General features: G+C 31.5%; 3 protein-coding genes across 4 annotated transcripts; 2 read left to right on the forward strand and 1 right to left on the reverse strand.

Moving 5' to 3' along the window:
- The first annotated feature begins 332 nt into the window (after positions 1 to 332).
- LOC105802037 (vacuolar protein sorting-associated protein 29) lies at positions 333 to 2,837 on the forward strand. 2 transcript variants are annotated; one of them, XM_012633437.2, is made up of 4 exons: positions 333 to 485; positions 574 to 728; positions 1,708 to 1,845; positions 2,202 to 2,837. In XM_012633437.2, exons 2-4 carry the CDS (start codon positions 597 to 599, stop codon positions 2,505 to 2,507), a joined length of 576 nt encoding a protein of 191 aa, XP_012488891.1. In that variant the 5' UTR covers positions 333 to 485; positions 574 to 596; the 3' UTR covers positions 2,508 to 2,837. The 2 variants fall into 2 exon arrangements, with proteins under 2 accessions (XP_012488891.1, XP_012488892.1); XM_012633438.2 differs by having other exon boundaries at positions 339 to 485; positions 584 to 728.
- Positions 2,838 to 4,160: 1,323 nt separating this feature from the next.
- On the reverse strand, positions 4,161 to 5,545 carry LOC105800889 (uncharacterized). The gene is made up of 5 exons (XM_012632256.2): positions 5,383 to 5,545; positions 5,241 to 5,290; positions 5,041 to 5,164; positions 4,871 to 4,969; positions 4,161 to 4,783 (listed from the first exon to the last, which is right to left on the reverse strand). Exons 1-5 carry the CDS (start codon positions 5,543 to 5,545, stop codon positions 4,161 to 4,163), a joined length of 1,059 nt encoding a protein of 352 aa, XP_012487710.1.
- An 8,288-nt stretch (positions 5,546 to 13,833) lies between these two features.
- Positions 13,834 to 19,323, forward strand: LOC105802035 (ABC transporter A family member 2). The gene is made up of 16 exons (XM_012633434.2): positions 13,834 to 14,228; positions 14,633 to 14,864; positions 14,954 to 15,123; positions 15,222 to 15,407; positions 15,521 to 15,616; positions 15,695 to 15,895; positions 16,081 to 16,237; positions 16,328 to 16,557; positions 16,999 to 17,116; positions 17,216 to 17,292; positions 17,443 to 17,532; positions 17,707 to 17,850; positions 17,952 to 18,260; positions 18,342 to 18,422; positions 18,529 to 18,705; positions 18,806 to 19,323. The coding sequence occupies exons 1-16, from the start codon at positions 13,863 to 13,865 to the stop codon at positions 19,064 to 19,066; spliced, it is 2,895 nt and encodes a 964-aa protein (XP_012488888.1). The 5' UTR covers positions 13,834 to 13,862; the 3' UTR covers positions 19,067 to 19,323.
- The last annotated feature ends 107 nt before the right edge of the window (positions 19,324 to 19,430 follow it).

Consider the following 19,430-nt stretch of genomic DNA (forward strand, 5'->3'; position numbering starts at 1 on the left):
GCCCAGTGACTAATCTTCCACATTCTATAGGCTTATTTAGTGATAAAGATACTTCATACTCGGGACGAAAATCGAACTTTTGACCACTGATTAAGGTCAGAAAGACATTTATTATCACCAAAAATAATTTTTTAGTTAAATTTGATTTAAAAATAAATATTAACATAGAATTTTTTTTTATAAAAGAAAATCAAAGGCTAAACAATATTAAATTCATAACAAAATTCAAAACCTAGATTAAACTGACTGAAATTAATGGACCGGGCCAATCTTGTATAGGCTAAAACCAATCTAACATTGAACAAAATCGAAATGGCAAATAAGCCACCAAACAGTTTTTGTGGAACAAATGGTCAACTAAATAAATACTATTATATAAAAAATTCTGTAAAATAGAGTAAAGAGGTACTCTTTTCATTTATTATTAGTGTTTTATGTGCATTTTTGGGTTTCATCCCCAAAATTGAAAGCCAAATCTTTCACCGGTAATCAATCATTTTTATACAATTTCTTTTCATGCTCATGTTTCCTTGTTTGGGTTTCTTTCAAAATTTCTGAATCAAATCGGTGTAGTTATTGGTAGATATTAGAAGAAGATGGTGCTGGTTTTGGCTTTGGGGGATTTGCATATACCCCATCGGGCGGCTGATCTCCCTCCCAAATTCAAGTCCATGCTGGTTCCTGGAAAGATCCAACACATCATTTGCACTGGTAATCTTTGCATCAAGGTATCCCATCTTTCTTTTCCTTTCTGGGATTTTTTTTTGTAGCTGAAATCATAGTTGAATTTGGTTCCACTTCTTTAGCACTTTGGGTTTTATGTTTCTCAGCAAGCAATTGACTATGTTAATTTTCTCTTCCTTTTTTGGAACTATGGATTGTTCATTCCTTTGTAGTAGTTATGCTAAATTTATGCCTAATTTAATCTGGATTTCATGTTTTTGCCCAATTATTTTCTCTTTGAGTGCGAAGAGATATTATTTGCTAGTTTGAATTTGGGAAAAGCAGCAGAAGCTACCATACCTGAATTATTAGTATTTTAAATGATCGCCAGTAATTGTTTTATTTGATAATTGTAATTTTGATCCGAATAGCCATTGCTGCTACCTTGCATTTATACATGCAAAGAACGATTCCTGTCATGTTTGATCTCAAATGCGTATAATCACGTGTCAGATACTAGTTTGTGTCCAACTCTGACATGAGTATGTTCAAAATTTCCGAAGCTTTTCCGTATATTTGAAGGATTTTATCTCAATCCTCTGAATATGTGTAGGGCATGTGTGCCACTTTTGAGAAAACGAGAAGAGTCCGTGTAACATAGCATTAAGTAGGTTTGAAGTACATATTCGGTTGAACTTAGAAACATGTAGGAAGTTAGTCACTGAGGGCTAGTTTCTCATTGCTTTTGAAAAGTGCTGCAAAAAAATGCTTTTGAAAAGCTTGGTCTAAAATTTAAGGGTTTACTATCTGTTTAGTATTGCTTATGGCTCTAAAAGCACTTTTGAAAAGCAACGAGAAATGATGCCCAAGTCTAAGCTGTTTTTCTCTTATTTGCATAGCCAACAACAAATCAAATGAACCTGATTTGTTAGCTTTAGCTTTATGGAAATTATGCCATAGTATTTCTACCAATTGAACTTTTACGGTTTTCGTTTATCTTATTAAAATTACCACTGGCTCAGCTAATTCGGACTAAAATTTCAGGAAGTTCAAGATTACTTGAAGACACTTTGTCCTGACTTGCATATTACCAGAGGTGAATATGATGAAGATACAAGATATCCCGAGACCAAAACATTAACTATCGGACAATTCAAGTTGGGATTGTGCCATGGCCATCAGGTATTATTTTCTTCTTTCCGCTGGTATATAGTTTTGGACTCTGCATTTTAAATCAGTAAGTAGTTTGCCATTGATGCGGATTATAAATTTGTATTGAAGCATGCATCTTCTGCTGTGAAAAATATGTGATTTCATGCTAATGGTGTTATCCACACCTATGTCACTTGGATTCTGTTGTGAAATATCGGATGCAAGAATGTGTCCAACTTGAATATGCTCTTTTTCCCTTTCTTTTTTTTTTTCAAGTTTTCCCATGTATTTTTGAATGATCCATGAGGGATATATCTCTGAACCCTTGTAGATCTGCACATTTCAGCCAATACTAATCAGTCTTAATACGACTTTGATGCATCAAGGTCATTCCCTGGGGTGACCTAGACTCCTTAGCCATGCTACAGAGGCAACTGGATGTAGACATACTTGTAACAGGTCACACCCACCAGTTCACCGCTTACAAACATGAAGCCGGAGTTGTTATAAACCCGGGGTCTGCTACTGGTGCATATAGCAGCATCACTTACGATGTCAACCCTAGCTTTGTCTTGATGGATATCGATGGACTACGTGTTGTGGTCTATGTCTATGAACTCATCGACGGAGAGGTTAAAGTCGACAAAATCGATTTTAAGAAGACACCTGCTACAACTCACTCTGCTCATTGAAACTTTGGGGTTTGTTCTCTGCTGCTGTTCACATTTTCTATGGATTCGCTCAAAAGTTTGTCTTGCTAATCTAATGTTATGTCCTGTTTTGGAAGCCATTGCTTTGGATTAAATTAAAGAAAATGAAAGTAAAAGCTAAGGCAAGCTTTGAAATGGATTTTTTTTTTTTGGAGATGTTAGTGTGCCTTTACTGAATAATAGTTTTGATAAATTATTGGTTTTGTTATTTTTTTTTTCATGCAGATTATCAAAACTAGATAACCCCTTTTTTTTTCTTTTAATGTTGGGTTCGGGTTATCAGCTAGCTTTTAATATGATTTCATTTTATCATATGTATGAACTGACTTGCGATTTGTCTCTTCTTTTTTTTTTCTTTTTTTTCTTGAGAGGGCCATTTGTCTCATTTGGTTATATATTATTGCATAAATCAAGTAAATTGGGTACCTTAAAAAGAAAAAAAAGTAAATTGGGGAAAAATATATATTAAAATATTAAATTTCGAATTAAATAGTTTTAGTTATTTAAGTTTTTGAGGCAATCCAAGTAATTTGATTTACGTTTTAATTATAACTTAAAAAGATTAAAAGTGGTTATTGAACTATTTAGAAATTTTATTAAAGTAATTAAGGTTATTTTAAAAAAAATTAGGTTAGCAAGTTTCAAGTTACAATTTGATATTCAATACCGTAGGTTAGTTCTTATTGATGAGTAGAACATAGGGGGAAATTTTGTTTAAATTTTGGTTTACAAATTCGTGACATTTAAAATTATTTCATGAAAAAGTTAAACATGGAAGGAGAGTTTTTAATTGTTACAGTCATGTAAACAAGAAATTTTGTACAACAACGATTTTATCATTTTAGTAATTTAAATAAAACTTTTGAATTATTCAAGATTTTATACTTTTCAAAATTGAGTAACTAAAGTGTAAATTTACTAATACTTTAATAACTTTGGGTAAGTTTACCCTTATATATATATATATATATTGGTCAAAAGAAAATAAACCTAAGATAAACTAATTACACAAAAGACTTTTGAGCAAGGCTAACACTAGGGATATTGTTTACACCTCCCTTGTGATCTCTTAATTTGTCTTATATCAAAAATTAATTTTACCATACAATCTGCAATTTCATTTAACTCCTTGGAAATATATTGCATGACCCAGTATCTAAGAGTTGATGAATACATAACCCTTGTATTTTAGGTATTTTCAAATATCAATCCTTAAACAATGAAACAAATTAATCAAGTGTGCTTTAATGAAGATTTAAGTACTTTAATGACATTGGGTATAATTTAATTAATCAAGTTTTTTAATATTAATCCTTAAACAACATCCTTTTAATTTAAATGGAGATTTAAGGCTCGACTACTAGTCTAACCTAACATAAATTATGTACATATAATTGTGAATTATGAATTTCAAAATTTATATTAGTATTTTTATTAAATTATAAAAAAATTAGTAAAATGAGATGAGAATTTGTGTTCAACTTTTTTTAAATGTACCAAACCTTCACCCTTAAATTAATCAATGTAAAAAATTATATTTTATTTGCAACTGTTCTAAAATAATAATAAACAAATAAACAAATTTAAACATACTATAAAATCAATTAATAAACCTAAACCTTAATCCTCATACTCTTAATGAGCTGTGAACCTATAAACCATAAAATGCTTATATATCCCTCGAGGCTTAACAATCTGAGATGGAAAATTTGGGTGATTCACTGCATCAGGGAATCCTTGAGTCTCAAGGCAAAACCCTGCATATTTTCCATACACAGTTCCATTTTTGCCCTTCTCATTCTTCAACATATTGCTTGTATAAAACTGGACCCCAGGCATATTGGTCCATAGCTCCATTTTCCTTCCACATTTGCTTTCTACAACCACAGCAACTTTCCTCAAGTGTCTCGACCGCCTCGATTTATGGAGCACGTAGTTTATGTCGTATCCGTGGGGTAATTGGTCGAACTTGCTGCCGATCTCGCGAGGCCGGCGGAAATCATAAGGGGTTTTTCGAACTGGAACGATTTCGCCAGTTGGGATTAGTTCAGAGTCCACCGGTGTTATCTTAGAGCCAAATAGCTTAAGTGTGTGAGACATGATGTCGCCACTGTTGTGGCCACCGAGGTTCCAATAGGTGTGTAAGGCTAAATTCACTGGGGTGGGTTTGTTTAGTGGCTTGGCCATCATTTTCACAGCTAGTTTGCTCTTATGAAGCAACATATATGTCACTGAAACTGAAAGATTTCCGGGAAAACCTGCATAATTTAAGAGAAAATTTTTAATTTTTTTAGGGACGAAAGTTATAGCTTTAGCGACGATTTTGAAGTTTAATGTAGATATACCTTCTTCGCCGTCAAAACTTTCGTAGCTAAAAGTTACATGGCTATGTTTTTTATAACTTTTCACAGTCCATATAACATCAGAAAATCCCTTGCTTCCACCTAAATTTAAAAAAATGTTAAAATATAACCAACAATTTCAATTTTAGTTAAAAAATAGTAAAAAAAATTACCATGAAGTGTGTTTTTTCCATCATTAGCATCGGTTTTATAAGTGACACCATTTAAAATAAACTTAGCCCCTCCAATTCTATTAGCCACTCGGCCTACAATGGCTCCAAAATAGGTTGTATCATTCTGAGAGAAACCCAAAATTCAAAATCATAATCGATTATAATAACATTCATCACTTTCGCTATCATCATAATATTACCTTGTAATCATTAACCATGTCATAACCGAGAACAACATCATCCAATTTCCCTAAATAAATAAACAATTTTACACTAGTTTTAAAATTATGTGAAAACACAAAATGTAAAGTACAAAAAAAAAAGAAAAAGTATTAGGGATACCAGTTTTATCAGGGAGAATAACAGAGAGCATAGTTGCACCATAATTAGTGAACTTAGCAGAGAAATATCCTCTCTTAAGTTCATATACTTTAACATGCTGTGCTTTAGAAAAGCATAATGAAGAAAGGACAATAAAAACACAAAAGGAAAAAATATTAGCCATGGTTTAATGTTAATGAGAAATACAGCTAAAAGTCACAGATTATATAGAGAGAAGAAGGGTTTGGATTAAGTTGAAACTGGGTAAAAAATAAGTAGATAAGCACAGAGTTTACAGATCAAAGATAAATATGCCGTTTATTTTGCAGAAAAATCTGTAGGTTATGATTATGAATACTGAAAATTATGGCAAGAATTTATTGCATTATAACTCTGTTTTTTTACTCCAGCGATATGGATTTGGTGTTTATCCTTCTAAAACTCAATTTGGGTTTATTAGTTTTGGATAAATATCAAATTTACCTATGAATCTTGTTTTAATTTGTATTTTGATACATAAATTTTATTTAGTACAATTATATATTTGAAATTTTAATCATGGTTCATATGAATACATAAAAAATTGTGATTCAAACTATATAAATTTAAAGAAATAATACATCACTTTTTTTTTCATATTAGATAAATATAATTATATTTCTATTTGCAGTATGTATAAAAAGTAGTGTAATTTTGACATTTATCTCTTAACTTTTTTTAAAATAACAATTTGAATTTATTAGCTATTATAATTCGTTTTATAATATAATTGGTTTTAATAACATGTGGAATGATTGGATTTGCTTTTTATTTATATAGATATTTAAAATTATTTTATTTTTATGTTATATTTTATAAAAATTATATATATTATTAAAATTACATTATATTATCTCTAAAAATACATTATATTATAGTATTTATTATATTAATAAAATATACTTATTTTATTAAATTATTAAATATCTTCATGTAGCATATAGGATACGTACTATTTAAATATGTTTAGATACATAAAAGTAGTGTTATTTGCACAATTACATAAACCAAAATATGAAAATATAAAACTTTTTCACTTATTAAATTTAAATGTTTAGCGGAACAATTACATAAACCATTACTCTCTTTTCGCGTGGTGGTTCCAAGAATATGAGATGAGAGATTCGATTTTTTTTTTTGTTATCTTTATTTTTGCCTTTAATGGACTTAAAGGAATACTAAAATTATTCAAAAGTTTGAAACTTAATTTGTACAAATAATAATAAGACAAATTCAACGTCTATGTCGAAATATATATTACAAACTTAATTTTTGCCTTAGAGATAATCACTCTGCATATAATTGTTTATATTGGTTTCTGGTGTTAATCAAGTAAATGTAGTTTTCTATCATTTTAACTCTTGGATTTTGTCACTTCTGATGTTTGATGGCAGGCTGCTTATGCATTCATGATATCAACGTTCATTTAGAAGTCATCTGCAGCCATGACATACGGGTACTTTCCCACCCAAGTACACCATCTTAATGCGACAACTGAAAATCCAGCGGATCCTGGAATGAAGTGGGAGGATCGAAAGGGTAGGCTGGCCAGCTCGCAAGCTCGCACTTTGACAGGTTCACCAAGTGAGAGAGCTGCTGCATGGTTGACCAACTCGTAACAGTATTTTCTAGCAGTGCCTATCCTACTCATAATATTTGCTCAAATCCAGGTAACTCGCAGTTATTGGATCAGGTCAAGCTCTCAGAAAGTACCAAGTTAGAGCTGGTCGTTACAGTGGAGGGATGAAGCGTCGTCTCAGTGTTGCAGCTGCCCTTTTAGGGGATCCGAAGTTAGTCATTCTCGATGAACCGGTACGTGTGCTCACTCTATTTTGCAAGTCCTACCTTTTATTTAGTTCCTTTCTTGTGACTGCATACTACTGGTATGGATCCAATAACCAGAAGGCATGTATGGGATATAATAGAGGCTGCAAAGAAAGGTCGTTCCATTGTCTTAACGACACACTCTATGGAAGAAGCTGATGTTTTAAGTGACCGTCTCGGAATCATGGCAAAGGGTAGGCTGCGTTGGATCGGTTACCTCAATCAGGTTAAAGACACGATTCGGTTCCGGTTTCATTGCTAATCTTAGCTTCCCCTCCGGGAGCAATAAGGCAGACACAACTCACCATCGGGAGGCTGTAAAGCAGTTCTTCCAAGCTGTCTGTCGTATTATAATTCCAATTGATTTAAACAATCTCATCAACTGTTGGTTTGGTTTTAACCATTTTTCACTCGAAAAACATTTTTTTTTCTCAGTATCTCAACGTGTTAATAAAGGTAGAGAACAATTCTTTCTTGACTTATGTCATCCCTTATGATCGAGAAAATTACCTCACTGTAAGCACTTCGGTAATCTCAAACTATATATCTGTTGCATTTTACTTTTTAACTATTTTCCTCCAACAGAAATTCTTCAGGGAACTCCAACCGAGAGAAAAGGAATTCGGCATAGGCGATATACAACTCGGTCTCACTACGCTCGAAGAAGTTTTCATGAACGTTGCAACGAGGACGGAGTTAGAAACCGCTTTCACCGAAAGACGAATGACGACTTTTACGATTCCTAACGGATTAGTCGTTGAGGTATGTTTCAATCGTCCGAACGCTCCTCAACGTTTATATATATTTGTCGGATACGGATACTTACCAAACCAATGGGTGCTATTACAGATACCAGTTGGGGCAAGGTATATAGGGATTCCAGGGACAGAGTCACCACACTATCCGCAAGGCTTGGTAGTGGAAGTGTATTGGCAACAAGATCCTTTAACAGGGAAATTATGCATGGCTGGTCACTCGGCTGAAATTGCAGTGCCTCCCAATTTTCAACGCTTGCCTTCTCTAACATCAACTACTCCGCCTAATACCTTAGGCAAAGGTGGTACAGTTAAAGGAATCGTGGTCAGTTACTAAAAAATAAAAATTATAACCTCATTTTTTAGAGGTAAATTGCACATCACCCCCCTCTACTTAGAAATTGGTTGGTGAAAGAAAGCAACAATTTAATTATTTAATTTGTTTTAAAATAATAAATTTATTAATTATATAATAATTAATTGAAATATTAAGTGTTTATAAGTAATATATTTGTTTTTTGGAGAGTTTACATGTAGAATTACAAATACATATTTGAGCAATTACAAAATAGAATTAAATCAATACAAAGTACAAATGAACAGTTAAATTGTCTAATATGCCTTTTTTTATTAATTAGTCAAATAAATTGTTTCTTTTTGAAAATTTAAGAAAATAAGCCGGTTTTGAAGAGAGTGTATGAAAACGTGTCTAGCTAGACATGGAAAGGGCATTACATTTTTTTGACCTTTTTAATATAATCAATCTTTGGTCAAATGGTTAAATGTTAGTAATTTTGTTCTTGAGTCTCAGGTTCGATTTCTCTCTTGCTCACTTTCAAAATTTTTTTTATTTCATGTTATTTTAAGCTTTTTATTATTTTTAATTAATGTTTATAACATATCAACTCCATTGGTTAAATGGTTAAATAGTAATGATTTTATCTTTGAGTCTAAGGTTCAATTCCTCCTCTTTTAAACACATTTATAATTTTATTTCATGTTGTTTCAAGCTTTTCTTTATTTTAATTAATAAATATATTGTTTTCAATTTTTTATTTTTAATTCATCTTTTAATTAATATCTCTTTTATTCATAAAATCAAACAATAAATATGTAATTATATAATAAAGATAATATATTTTACATATATCATTATGTTAAAATATTTGAAATTAATAACTCTATCAACTAATTTTTTGATATATTTTTCTTTATAATATTTATATGTCAAATATTTATTTTCTCCACGTATATTGTGGACATGGTAAATTCTAATATTATAAAATGAAATAATTATTTCAAATATAATTATTATGTTTATATATAAAATATTTCAAATATCATTATTTTTCATCTACATTGTGGTATGATGTTTCAAACATTTTTAATACACATACAAAAATATATAATACTAAAATTTACTGCACACTCATAATATGGATTGAAAAATAAATATTACACATATAAAAATTATATTTACTAAAAATAATAATTTTTGTAATAATTATTTGATTTTATAAATAAAAGAGTTATTAATTAAAATGATGAATTAAAAATAAAAATTGAAAACAATATATTTATTAATTAAAAAGAGCTTGAAACAACATGAAATAAAAATTACAAATATGTTTAGAAGAGGAGGAATTGAATTTGGGACTCAAAGATAAAATCATTATTATTTAATCATTTAACCAATGGAGCAAATATGTTAAAATATTAATTAAAAATAATAGAAAGTTTAAAACCACATGAAATAAATAATACAAATGTGTGTGGGAGGAATCAGGGACTCAAGGACAAAACTACTAACATTTAAATATCTAATCAAAGATTTATTATATTAAAAAAGTAAAAAAAAAATTACGACTTAAGGATAAAGCGCGTCCAACTGGGCATGCTTCCCTACCACTTGGACGTACTTTTATATTCTCTCTCTAAAATCGACCTATTTGCCCAATTAACAAAAAGAAAAAACACATTTATACTATTTGGCCCTAATAAACTAAGAACCAAGATAATTTGTACTTAAAAAGTGGAAAATTAAGTCCTTTTTAAAAAATAAAAAAAAAATCTCGGTTCAGTCATTGGTACTTTTTGTGAAAATTTATTAACTTGAAATTTTGTTTAAGTTATTCTCATATGACATGTAATGTGATTAATAAAAATGAACATAATAAGTTGATAAATGTTAACAAAACTACCAACAACAATGAAAGTTGAATTATAATTTTTAAATTAGAAAATATACTTAAATTTTAAATATTTAAAACGCAAATATTAGATCTTAATTTTAAATAAATAAAATTATTTTTGGTTAAATTTTCTGAAAAATTCGCGACAGCTCAAACTTAAAAGCTTAGAAGAGAAACAAATTAACTTAATAACTTAAAAAGAAACCAAAAATAAAAAAGGAAGAAACTGTTCCACTTTGTAAAGACGTTTCGAGGGAATTATCTACGAGAGTTGAAATGTTTTCATAAAGTCATCGGTCAATTGCATTGGACGTTTGTAAATTATGGTTTAAAATTTAATTTTCTTTCGTAATTTTAAAACATTGAAATTTCAAAAATCAATATAATATTAATCTAAATTAGATGTTAAATATTAATTTAAATCAAACCTAAAATATATTTAAATCAAAATAATTAACTTTTAAATATATATATATTTGTACTACATAAACAACTTAAATAAATCGCATTTAAAATTTATGATGATATCTCAACATATCAAAGCTATCTATATTCTATGCAATATGTTAACACTCAAACCAACATAATGATCTAATTTATGTAATATTGATATTTAAGAAGGTTTTTGGTTCATGTTACATTCTTAAGATAATCTTACTTTTCAACATAAACGTTCTTTTATCCTGTAAATTTCGTTGAGTTAGAAATTTTATCTTCTCAATAGTGTTAAGATTTTAGATTATACAAGTTAACTTAAGAGTCGATTACATTTTACCTTTCTATTAAAAAATTAGACAAATTAATCTATGTACATTAGATCGATAATAAATTGATCCTTTTTGTTAAAAACTTCATTTATTTATATTGTAAAAAATTGGTGCAATTGATAGAATAACCAGATAGTGACACGTGACATGTCATGTGCACCTAGACTAATTTTTAATGGTACAAATAGATGTAATTTTTAACAGAATTATTAATTTATTCTTTAATTTAACATATAATAAATAATTTTCTCTTGCATAATACTTTTTATCATTAATTTGAATACCAACTCTTTCGAGATTCTAAGGGGTAATCATCATGTAAGGACATTTTTATCCTTTCAAGGGTAATCCCAATACCTCCCCTGGTTTGTCCTCGCTTATTGATTTTGGGTCCCCAGATGGCTAGAAAACAAAATATAAAATAAAAGTTATTTAAACAATTACTTTGGATCATTCGCAAATTGACCCATATTATTTAAATAATTTTTTGGTGAAATTAAATAATAATCATTTTCCTAGATTCATCCTTAATATCTGAAATCATCATACTAATATCATATAATCATTTTATTTTCATAAAATATTTAGCGCACTGTTAATAAAATTTATAAACTCCAGGTTGATAATCATCTTATAAAATATAATAAAATATTTTAAAAAATACATGATAATTTTTAAAATTATTTGTAAAATAAAAGCATACTGCGAATATAACAAATATTCACGCATAATATAATTAGAATTAATTTATTATAATAATACATAAACCCGGGTACAAAATTCTAGAAGACGTATAATAAATCCAACACGGTGGGCTTTGCTTTGGACAATCTTTTGTGCTTATATTATGGTGGCTTTTGTATAATGTTAAAAGTGCCAAGACAAATGGCAGGAGCTTCATAAAAAAACAAAATTCAACGGTCAAAGGCGATGCCCTCAATCGCAATTTTAAAACAAATAAAATATTTAAAAGATTGAAAACCGAAGATTGCTTACTGTTAAAGTAATAATTAAAAAAAAAGAAGGCTTTATTTCAAAGAATAGAAAATAGGAAAAGTTCTAATTTTATATTTTCATTATAGGTTTCTTTTTTGTTAGTTGAAACTTTATTATGGGTTTTTAAATAAAATTTTGATATTCCAGCTATATTACTATTTAATTAATTAAATGTTTGATTTAAATCTACACTTATATATAAAAACTATACTTAAGAGTCGATTGAATTATAACTCGATTGGTATGAACATTGTTGCTAATTTAGGAGGAAGTGGGTTTAAGTGTGCCGAAGCGCATTATCCCCCTATTTATAGATTGAGGAGGAGCTATAAGTAGTTGTAAGCATTGTATAAAAAAAACAGATATGGCAGATGTTCTTTTTATATTGGTCAATTTTTAAGTTTTGGTACTTTTATTATATTCAAATTTAAGATTATTTTAACACACAAAAAATATATATTTCAACGTGAGTTAAAATTTGTGTTTTAAAAAAAAAATTCAACTCAATATTTTAATCAAAATAAATAAAGGTGTTAACTATTTGTACTAAGCAATGATATTATAAACATAGAAAACCGAATCATATCAAGTTAAAATATAGAGACTAAATATTAAATTTTAATATGGTAAAGAGAACATAATTATAATTTGACTTAATTTATACCTTACACAATAATCTTGAGAGAAACTATGCTTTTGTTTATATAAATATGGGTGTATAATAAATAAAAATTTTATAAATTAAAAAAATGTAAGAAATACTAATGGATTATCACATAAGTTACCATGTTTAAAAATATAATATTTTAGTTAGTATTTCCATTAAAATCAACAATTCGACTCTTTTTGAATGTTGATGATTAAATTTGATTTTTTAAAAATTATAGACCAAATTGATAAAAATACAAATATTGAAGACTAAATTTATTATTATACCACAAATTTCAAGTCAACCATTTGCATTTGAAAGCGACGGTGTTTAGAAGCAGGAAAATTCTTTCCCGTTGTTTGAATCACAGAATAAAACAAATATTATTACAATCATAAAGTCGCAATCCTAATATATAAATTAATGTAAATTTACGGAATTGACCATTCTTCCATGGTGGTGATTTATAGGAAAAGTCTTCGTAAGAAGATACAAATTCACATTTATAAACTTTCAACGATTAAAGCTAAATAAAACAAAAAAATCATAAGTTTTACCATTTAGTTAAATAAGTCCCTATAACTTTTACTCTAACAAACCAGCCTTTACCTCCGCCTTCAACCATCAACTTATATTCAAATAAGTCCCTAACATTTAATCTATAAGTGGACTTGTTTATCTACAAATAAAAACTTAATTTTAATAAATCTTTGTCATAATTGATAAAGACGTGTTAAAATTAGCCAAAATATTTTCATTACACCCCAAAAATTAATGAAAATCAAATTCAAGGGATCTGTTTGGTTTTATCATTTTGGGAATTGAATTGAGAGTTCCGTACTTCTTTGTTTTAGGAAGCATTTATAATTTTAAAATACTTATTATTCAATTATTATATTTGACGTGCAACAAAAATAATATATTTTAGAATGCATTCACGCGGCTTTTTATTATAATTGGAAGTGACATAGTTAAGCTTCGAAGTAATTGTTGTTTACAGTTTTTTTCAGTAACATTAATATTTTAAAAATTAATATATAGAAATTATTCTTAATTAGTCAACAATTTTATTAAACTAGGCAGAAATTTAAATTTACACGCAAAACATTCAATTGGTAATCTTCCAGGAAATGACCCGTCAGTGGCAAAATGGGGAATATCTTAAACTACAAGGTCATTTGCTAGCTTATCACTCTTGCATAATCAACAAAACCCCGCGCCTTTTCAACTGTTATAAGAATCCAAGCAAGTCCGTACTTTTAAAAATCAAAGGAAAAAAATGGCGATGAGTGGAATTGGGTTACTTTACTTGCAGTTCAGAGCTTTATTAAAGAAGAATTTGATACTTTCATGGCGGAGCAAGAGATCGACGTTTCTTCAACTCTTCTCTTCGCTCTTCTTCATTTTCCTTATCTACTGTATCGAGAAAGCCACAAATGCTCAAAACTCCAATTCGACGGCGTACAAGGTGATCCGAGATCCCAAGCCGTTGGTTGCTCCGGTGATCCCCCCTTGCGAGGATAAGTTCTTCATCAAGCTGCCTTGTTACGACTTCGTTTGGAGCGGGAATGAGAGTCAGACCGTTGATAGGATCGTTAGAGCCATTAGAGAGAATAATCCCGGTAGACCTATTCCCGAGTCTAAGGTAAAGCTTTGTTGAATACGAATTTCTCCAAAAAAGCAATGAAATTGTATTTTCGTTTAATGCCAAAGATTAGGATTCGGTTAACGGAATGGCCGTCCAAATTTTTTATTTTTACTTATTAGGGTTCTGTTAATTATTTTGATGTAATTTTGCTTAAAAAATGAAATTTAGCAGCATTAACAATTGGATCTGAATTTTGAAATTTGAAAAGTAGAGGGACTAAATTCGTGAAAGTACAGGTACAAGGACTAAATTCCTAATACAGGGACTATAAGCATTTTTAAACTTTTTTTTATAGATGTGATAGTAGCAGAATGCTAGGGAAGTTTTGCTGTAGCTATTCTTGGATAAATAATACAGTAACTTAATCCCATATATATATGTTACCTATGTTTTTTTTTCAGGTTAAATCGTTTAGGACTACTGTTGAAGTTGATGACTGGCTTTTCAATAACCGTATGCATGTGCCGGGAGCTCTGCATTTTCAACAAGTAAATGCAAGTGTGATTAGCTATGGTTTACAGACTAATTCTACTCCAGTGGCAAGGCGAGGGCAATATGAAGATCCCACTCTTAAATTCCAAATTCCACTTCAAGTTGCTGCAGAACGTGAGATTGCTAGGTCACTAATAGGAGGTACTAAGTTCTATCCTTTTCAAGAAATTTTATTTGCGGGAGGTTTGATTTGTATTTCCTTGTCTGATTGGTTTATATGATGAATACAGATCCAAGCTTTAGGTGGACTGTTGAATTCAAGGAATTTGCACACCCTGCAATGGAAAGACTTGAAACTATAGCCATGGTTGGACCTACTTTTTTCCTTGCTATTGCGATGTTCAGTTTTGTGTTTCAGATCGGTTCATTGGTGTCAGAGAAAGAACTGAAGCTTCGACAGGTCTTTCAATTTTTATGTTTGAACTGAGATTAGCATTGCATCCTCATACAGAAACATCATGGATTCTCTTTGTTGACTTTCTGATCCTTTCCCAACAGGCTATGACTATGATGGGTCTTCTTGATTCTGCCTACTGGTTATCGTGGCTCACGTGGGAGGGACTCATGACACTTATTTCGTCGCTCTTCATAATTCTGTTTGGGATGATGTTTCAGTTCGATTTTTTCTTGAATAACAGTTTTGCCGTTCTCTTATTCATCTTCTTCCTTTTCCAACTCAACATGGTAAAACCATGTTCCTTGATCTTTGCTTATGTTTTGTTTGTGTTTATAATTGCTTTTGTTGATTTCTAGTCTCAATTTAGTCATGATTTGTGACTTGTGATGCTTGATGGCAGGTTGGTTTTGCATTCATGTTGTCAGCCTTCATGAGCAAATCATCTTCAGCCACGACAGTTGGTTTCTCTATTTTTATCATTGGTTTTTTTACTCAGGCAATGCTCCAACTCTAAACTTCTTGATTTGAAATTACATGTTCAGCTATATTTATAGATATTAGTTATTTATTGCAGATTGTTACCACCGTCGGATTCCCCTACAGTGATTCCTACAGTCAAACCCTTCAAAGTATCTGGTCATTATTCCCACCCAATCTTCTTGCTCAAGCACTAAGGCTTCTTTCTGATGCTACTGCCAGCTCGACAGACATTGGAATTAGCTGGAGTAGACGAACCGAATGTGCTCCAAATGATGATGAGTGTGTAATAACAATTGTATGTCCACATTTCAAAATTAAAGATTTTCTCTATTGAGAATGTTTCCCATTATATCTTCCACATACTCTACACTTCTTTCCTTCCTGTCTGCTTCGTTCTCCTTTCATCAGGCTGCAATATTTCAAAATGTTTTTGGATAGTTAAATCATTCGTTTATGCTTTATTTCACTTGTTCTTAACAGAATGATATCTACATATGGCTGTTGGCTACATTTATTGTGTGGGTTGTTTTGGCTATCTACTTTGACAACATAATTCCAAATGCATCTGGTGTGAGAAAACCAATATTGTACTTTTTGAGGCCTGGCTATTGGACGGGGAAAGGTGGAAAGGAAAAAGGTAATTAAATTCCAAATTCAATTTATATTCAAGAAATTTCCTATTGAATTAGTGTGCCTCACTTATAGTTTTCTGGCTTTCTCTTCATAGAGGGTGGTGTTTGTAGTTGTATTGGTAAAGCTCCACCTCTGGAGCATAATACTCCTGATGATGAAGATGTCCTTGAAGAGGAAAACCTTGTTAGAACACAAACAAGGGAAGGTACCGTTGATCCAAATGTTGCAGTTCAGATACGTGGTCTTGCAAAGACATTTCCCGGGACCAGAACTTGCGGTTTCTGCTGTAAGTGCAAGAAGACTGCACCATACCATGCTGTTAAGGTAAGCAAATCCCTTATCAGCCTTATGCTGTCCAAATTTAAGAACCAGAACCTAAAAGGTTTTCTCTTTCCAAATGACTATTTTCCCTAATATACCTCTAAAGGAAATTTTCTTGTCCCAGTTGTGCTATGTTAGGTCATTTAGGATTGTAAGAGTTGTTTAATTTGATTGGTCTTTGGCCTGCTAGCACCCTTTCAGTTGGACTTCATGCAATGACATCATTATGGCTCCTAGGCAATGTTCTTCCCTATCTATATTTGTTCAGCAAGTAAAGATTTATCTACAATAAGGATATGCATTTAGATCTGGAGCTTAATTATCTTTTTCTGCATATCTTGTATGGGTGAACCTCACAAAACATATTGTAGATGTGCATCTAGATTTCTTCTGTAAGTGGAGATTTATTTAAAATCTGCTGCTTACTTGTAAACTTGTCTTCAGGGCTTATGGGTGAACCTTGCAAAGGATCAATTATTTTGTCTTCTTGGACCCAATGGAGCTGGAAAAACCACAGCAATCAACTGCTTGACTGGCATAACACCTGTGACTAATGGAGATGGTAAGATGCCTTGTTCCTCAAATCTTTTTCTCTTGATGCGTATTATTCAGCACAGTGACTCATCTAGGGAAATAATAATATGTTATAAATTATAAACAGCGTTGATCTACGGTAATTCTGTTCGAAGTTCTGTTGGTATGTCAAACATTCGAAGAATCATAGGAGTTTGTCCTCAGGTAACCCTCTCTCTCTCTCTGTGATATGCAGCCATTCATAGTCGGCAGGTGTGTCAGAGCTTGCTGTTTTCAGCATTTCTAAGAAGACATATAATATCAATTGTCATTCGATTCTGATCTTAACATTTTCTGTATCATGTATTTTTGTAGTTTGATATTCTTTGGAATGCTCTATCCGGTAAAGAGCATCTGGAGCTGTTTGCTAGTGTCAAAGGCCTACTTCCATCTACAATCAACTCAGTATGTACCACATAGATATGTCTATCTCTGAATTGGACCAGTTCTAATCATCGACATTCCATCATATATAACCATTTAAATATTTACAAGCATGCCAGATGAAATCTTTTACATCAGAAAAGACCCTTTCAACTATCCTACCCATAAAGATCGATTTATTTGCTCAAATCACAGGTAGTTCAAAAATCATTGGAGGAGGTCAGACTCACAGAAGCTGCAAAAGTGAGAGCTGGGAGTTACAGTGGAGGAATGAAGCGCCGACTCAGTGTTGCAGTCGCCCTTCTAGGGGATCCAAAGTTAGTCATTTTGGATGAACCGGTATGTCAATCAGACCTTATCCTCACGTTAATGTGCTTAATCTACTTTGCAAGCACTTCTCTATCCCCTGGTACCTTGTATTTATTCCCTTATGACTGCAGACTACCGGTATGGATCCGATAACCAGAAGGCATGTATGGGACATAATAGAAAGTGCAAAGAGAGGTCGTGCCATTGTCTTGACAACACACTCTATGGAAGAAGCTGATGTTTTAAGTGACCGTATAGGAATCATGGTAAAAGGTAGACTCAGCTGCCTTGGAACCTCAATCAGGTTGAAGTCACGATTCGGTACTGGTTTCATTGCTAATGTTAGCTTCACTGGAAACAACAATGGACTTAGCCCTCCCAACGGAGATGCAGCTGACACAACACACCAACGGGAGTCTGTAAAACATTTCTTTAAAAAAGTATGTTGTATAATTCCAACTTATTTAAACTCTTTTGAGTTTCAAACACTTGGTTTCTCATTTGGGCTCGTATTCTTTCAGCATCTAGACGTCGAGCCAAAGGAGGAGACCCAAAATTTCTTGACTTTCGTCATTCCTCATGATCGAGAAAAGCTTCTGACTGTGAGCACTTTCTAATCTCGGTTGGAATAATCTCTTTTCTTTTTTCTCTTTTTTTGCTTTGGTTTTTAATTATTTTCATTTCTTCTGTATTTGTAATCTCAAACAGGGATTTTTTAAGGAGCTAGAAGAGAGAGCAGGAGAATTTGGCATAGCAGATATACAACTTGGTCTCGCAACCCTTGAAGAAGTTTTCTTGAACATCGCAAGGCAAGCAGAGTTAGAAAGTGCTGCAGCCGAAGGGCGATTAGTCACTTTGACGATAACTTCTGGAGCATCAGTCCAGGTAAGTGCAACCAAATTTGATGATAGAATCATGTATATATAAAACTAAAAATAAAATTTAGCATAATTTCGAAATTAAAAATCCTTAAAACGCAATGCAGATACCAATAGGTGCAAGGTTTGTGGGGATTCCCGGAACAGAATCTGCTGAGAATCCTAGAGGTATCATGGTTGAGGTCTACTGGCAACAAGATGATACTGGGACACTCTGCATTTCAGGTCACTCTGCTGAAATACCACTACCTCAAAATTTTCAACCGATGGCTTCTGTACCGTCTCATACCCGGAACCTCTTTGGCCGAAGGGGACCAGTTCAGGGAGTTGTGATCAACCCGGATGAAAGTTTTAGACCTACTTCATAATCATACATTATAAACACTGCCTCATACCCAGAACCTCTTCGGCTGAAGAGCACCAGTTTGGGGAGTTGGTCAGGCCGGATTACACCTACTTCATAATCATACATCATAGACACCTTATTTTCATCATCATTTTACTTGTTTGCTTGAATCACTATAGTCTTCTTTCGGGTTTTTCATACGTATATTTTTTGTGGGTATAGTAAGTAATTTATTTTTTGTAATTATATTTTTATTTAATTTATAACATTTTGTTTGTAGCTGTGGAGGCCCTTTCTTTAATATCATCTGATCCCAAAGGAAAATATGAGTTAGCTTAGTTAACAAGAAAACACAAAATTATAAAAGTTGGAACAAATTCTAATAC

This window comes from Gossypium raimondii, chromosome 11 (assembly GCF_025698545.1).
Source record: "Gossypium raimondii isolate GPD5lz chromosome 11, ASM2569854v1, whole genome shotgun sequence".
NCBI lineage: Eukaryota > Viridiplantae > Streptophyta > Magnoliopsida > Malvales > Malvaceae > Gossypium > Gossypium raimondii.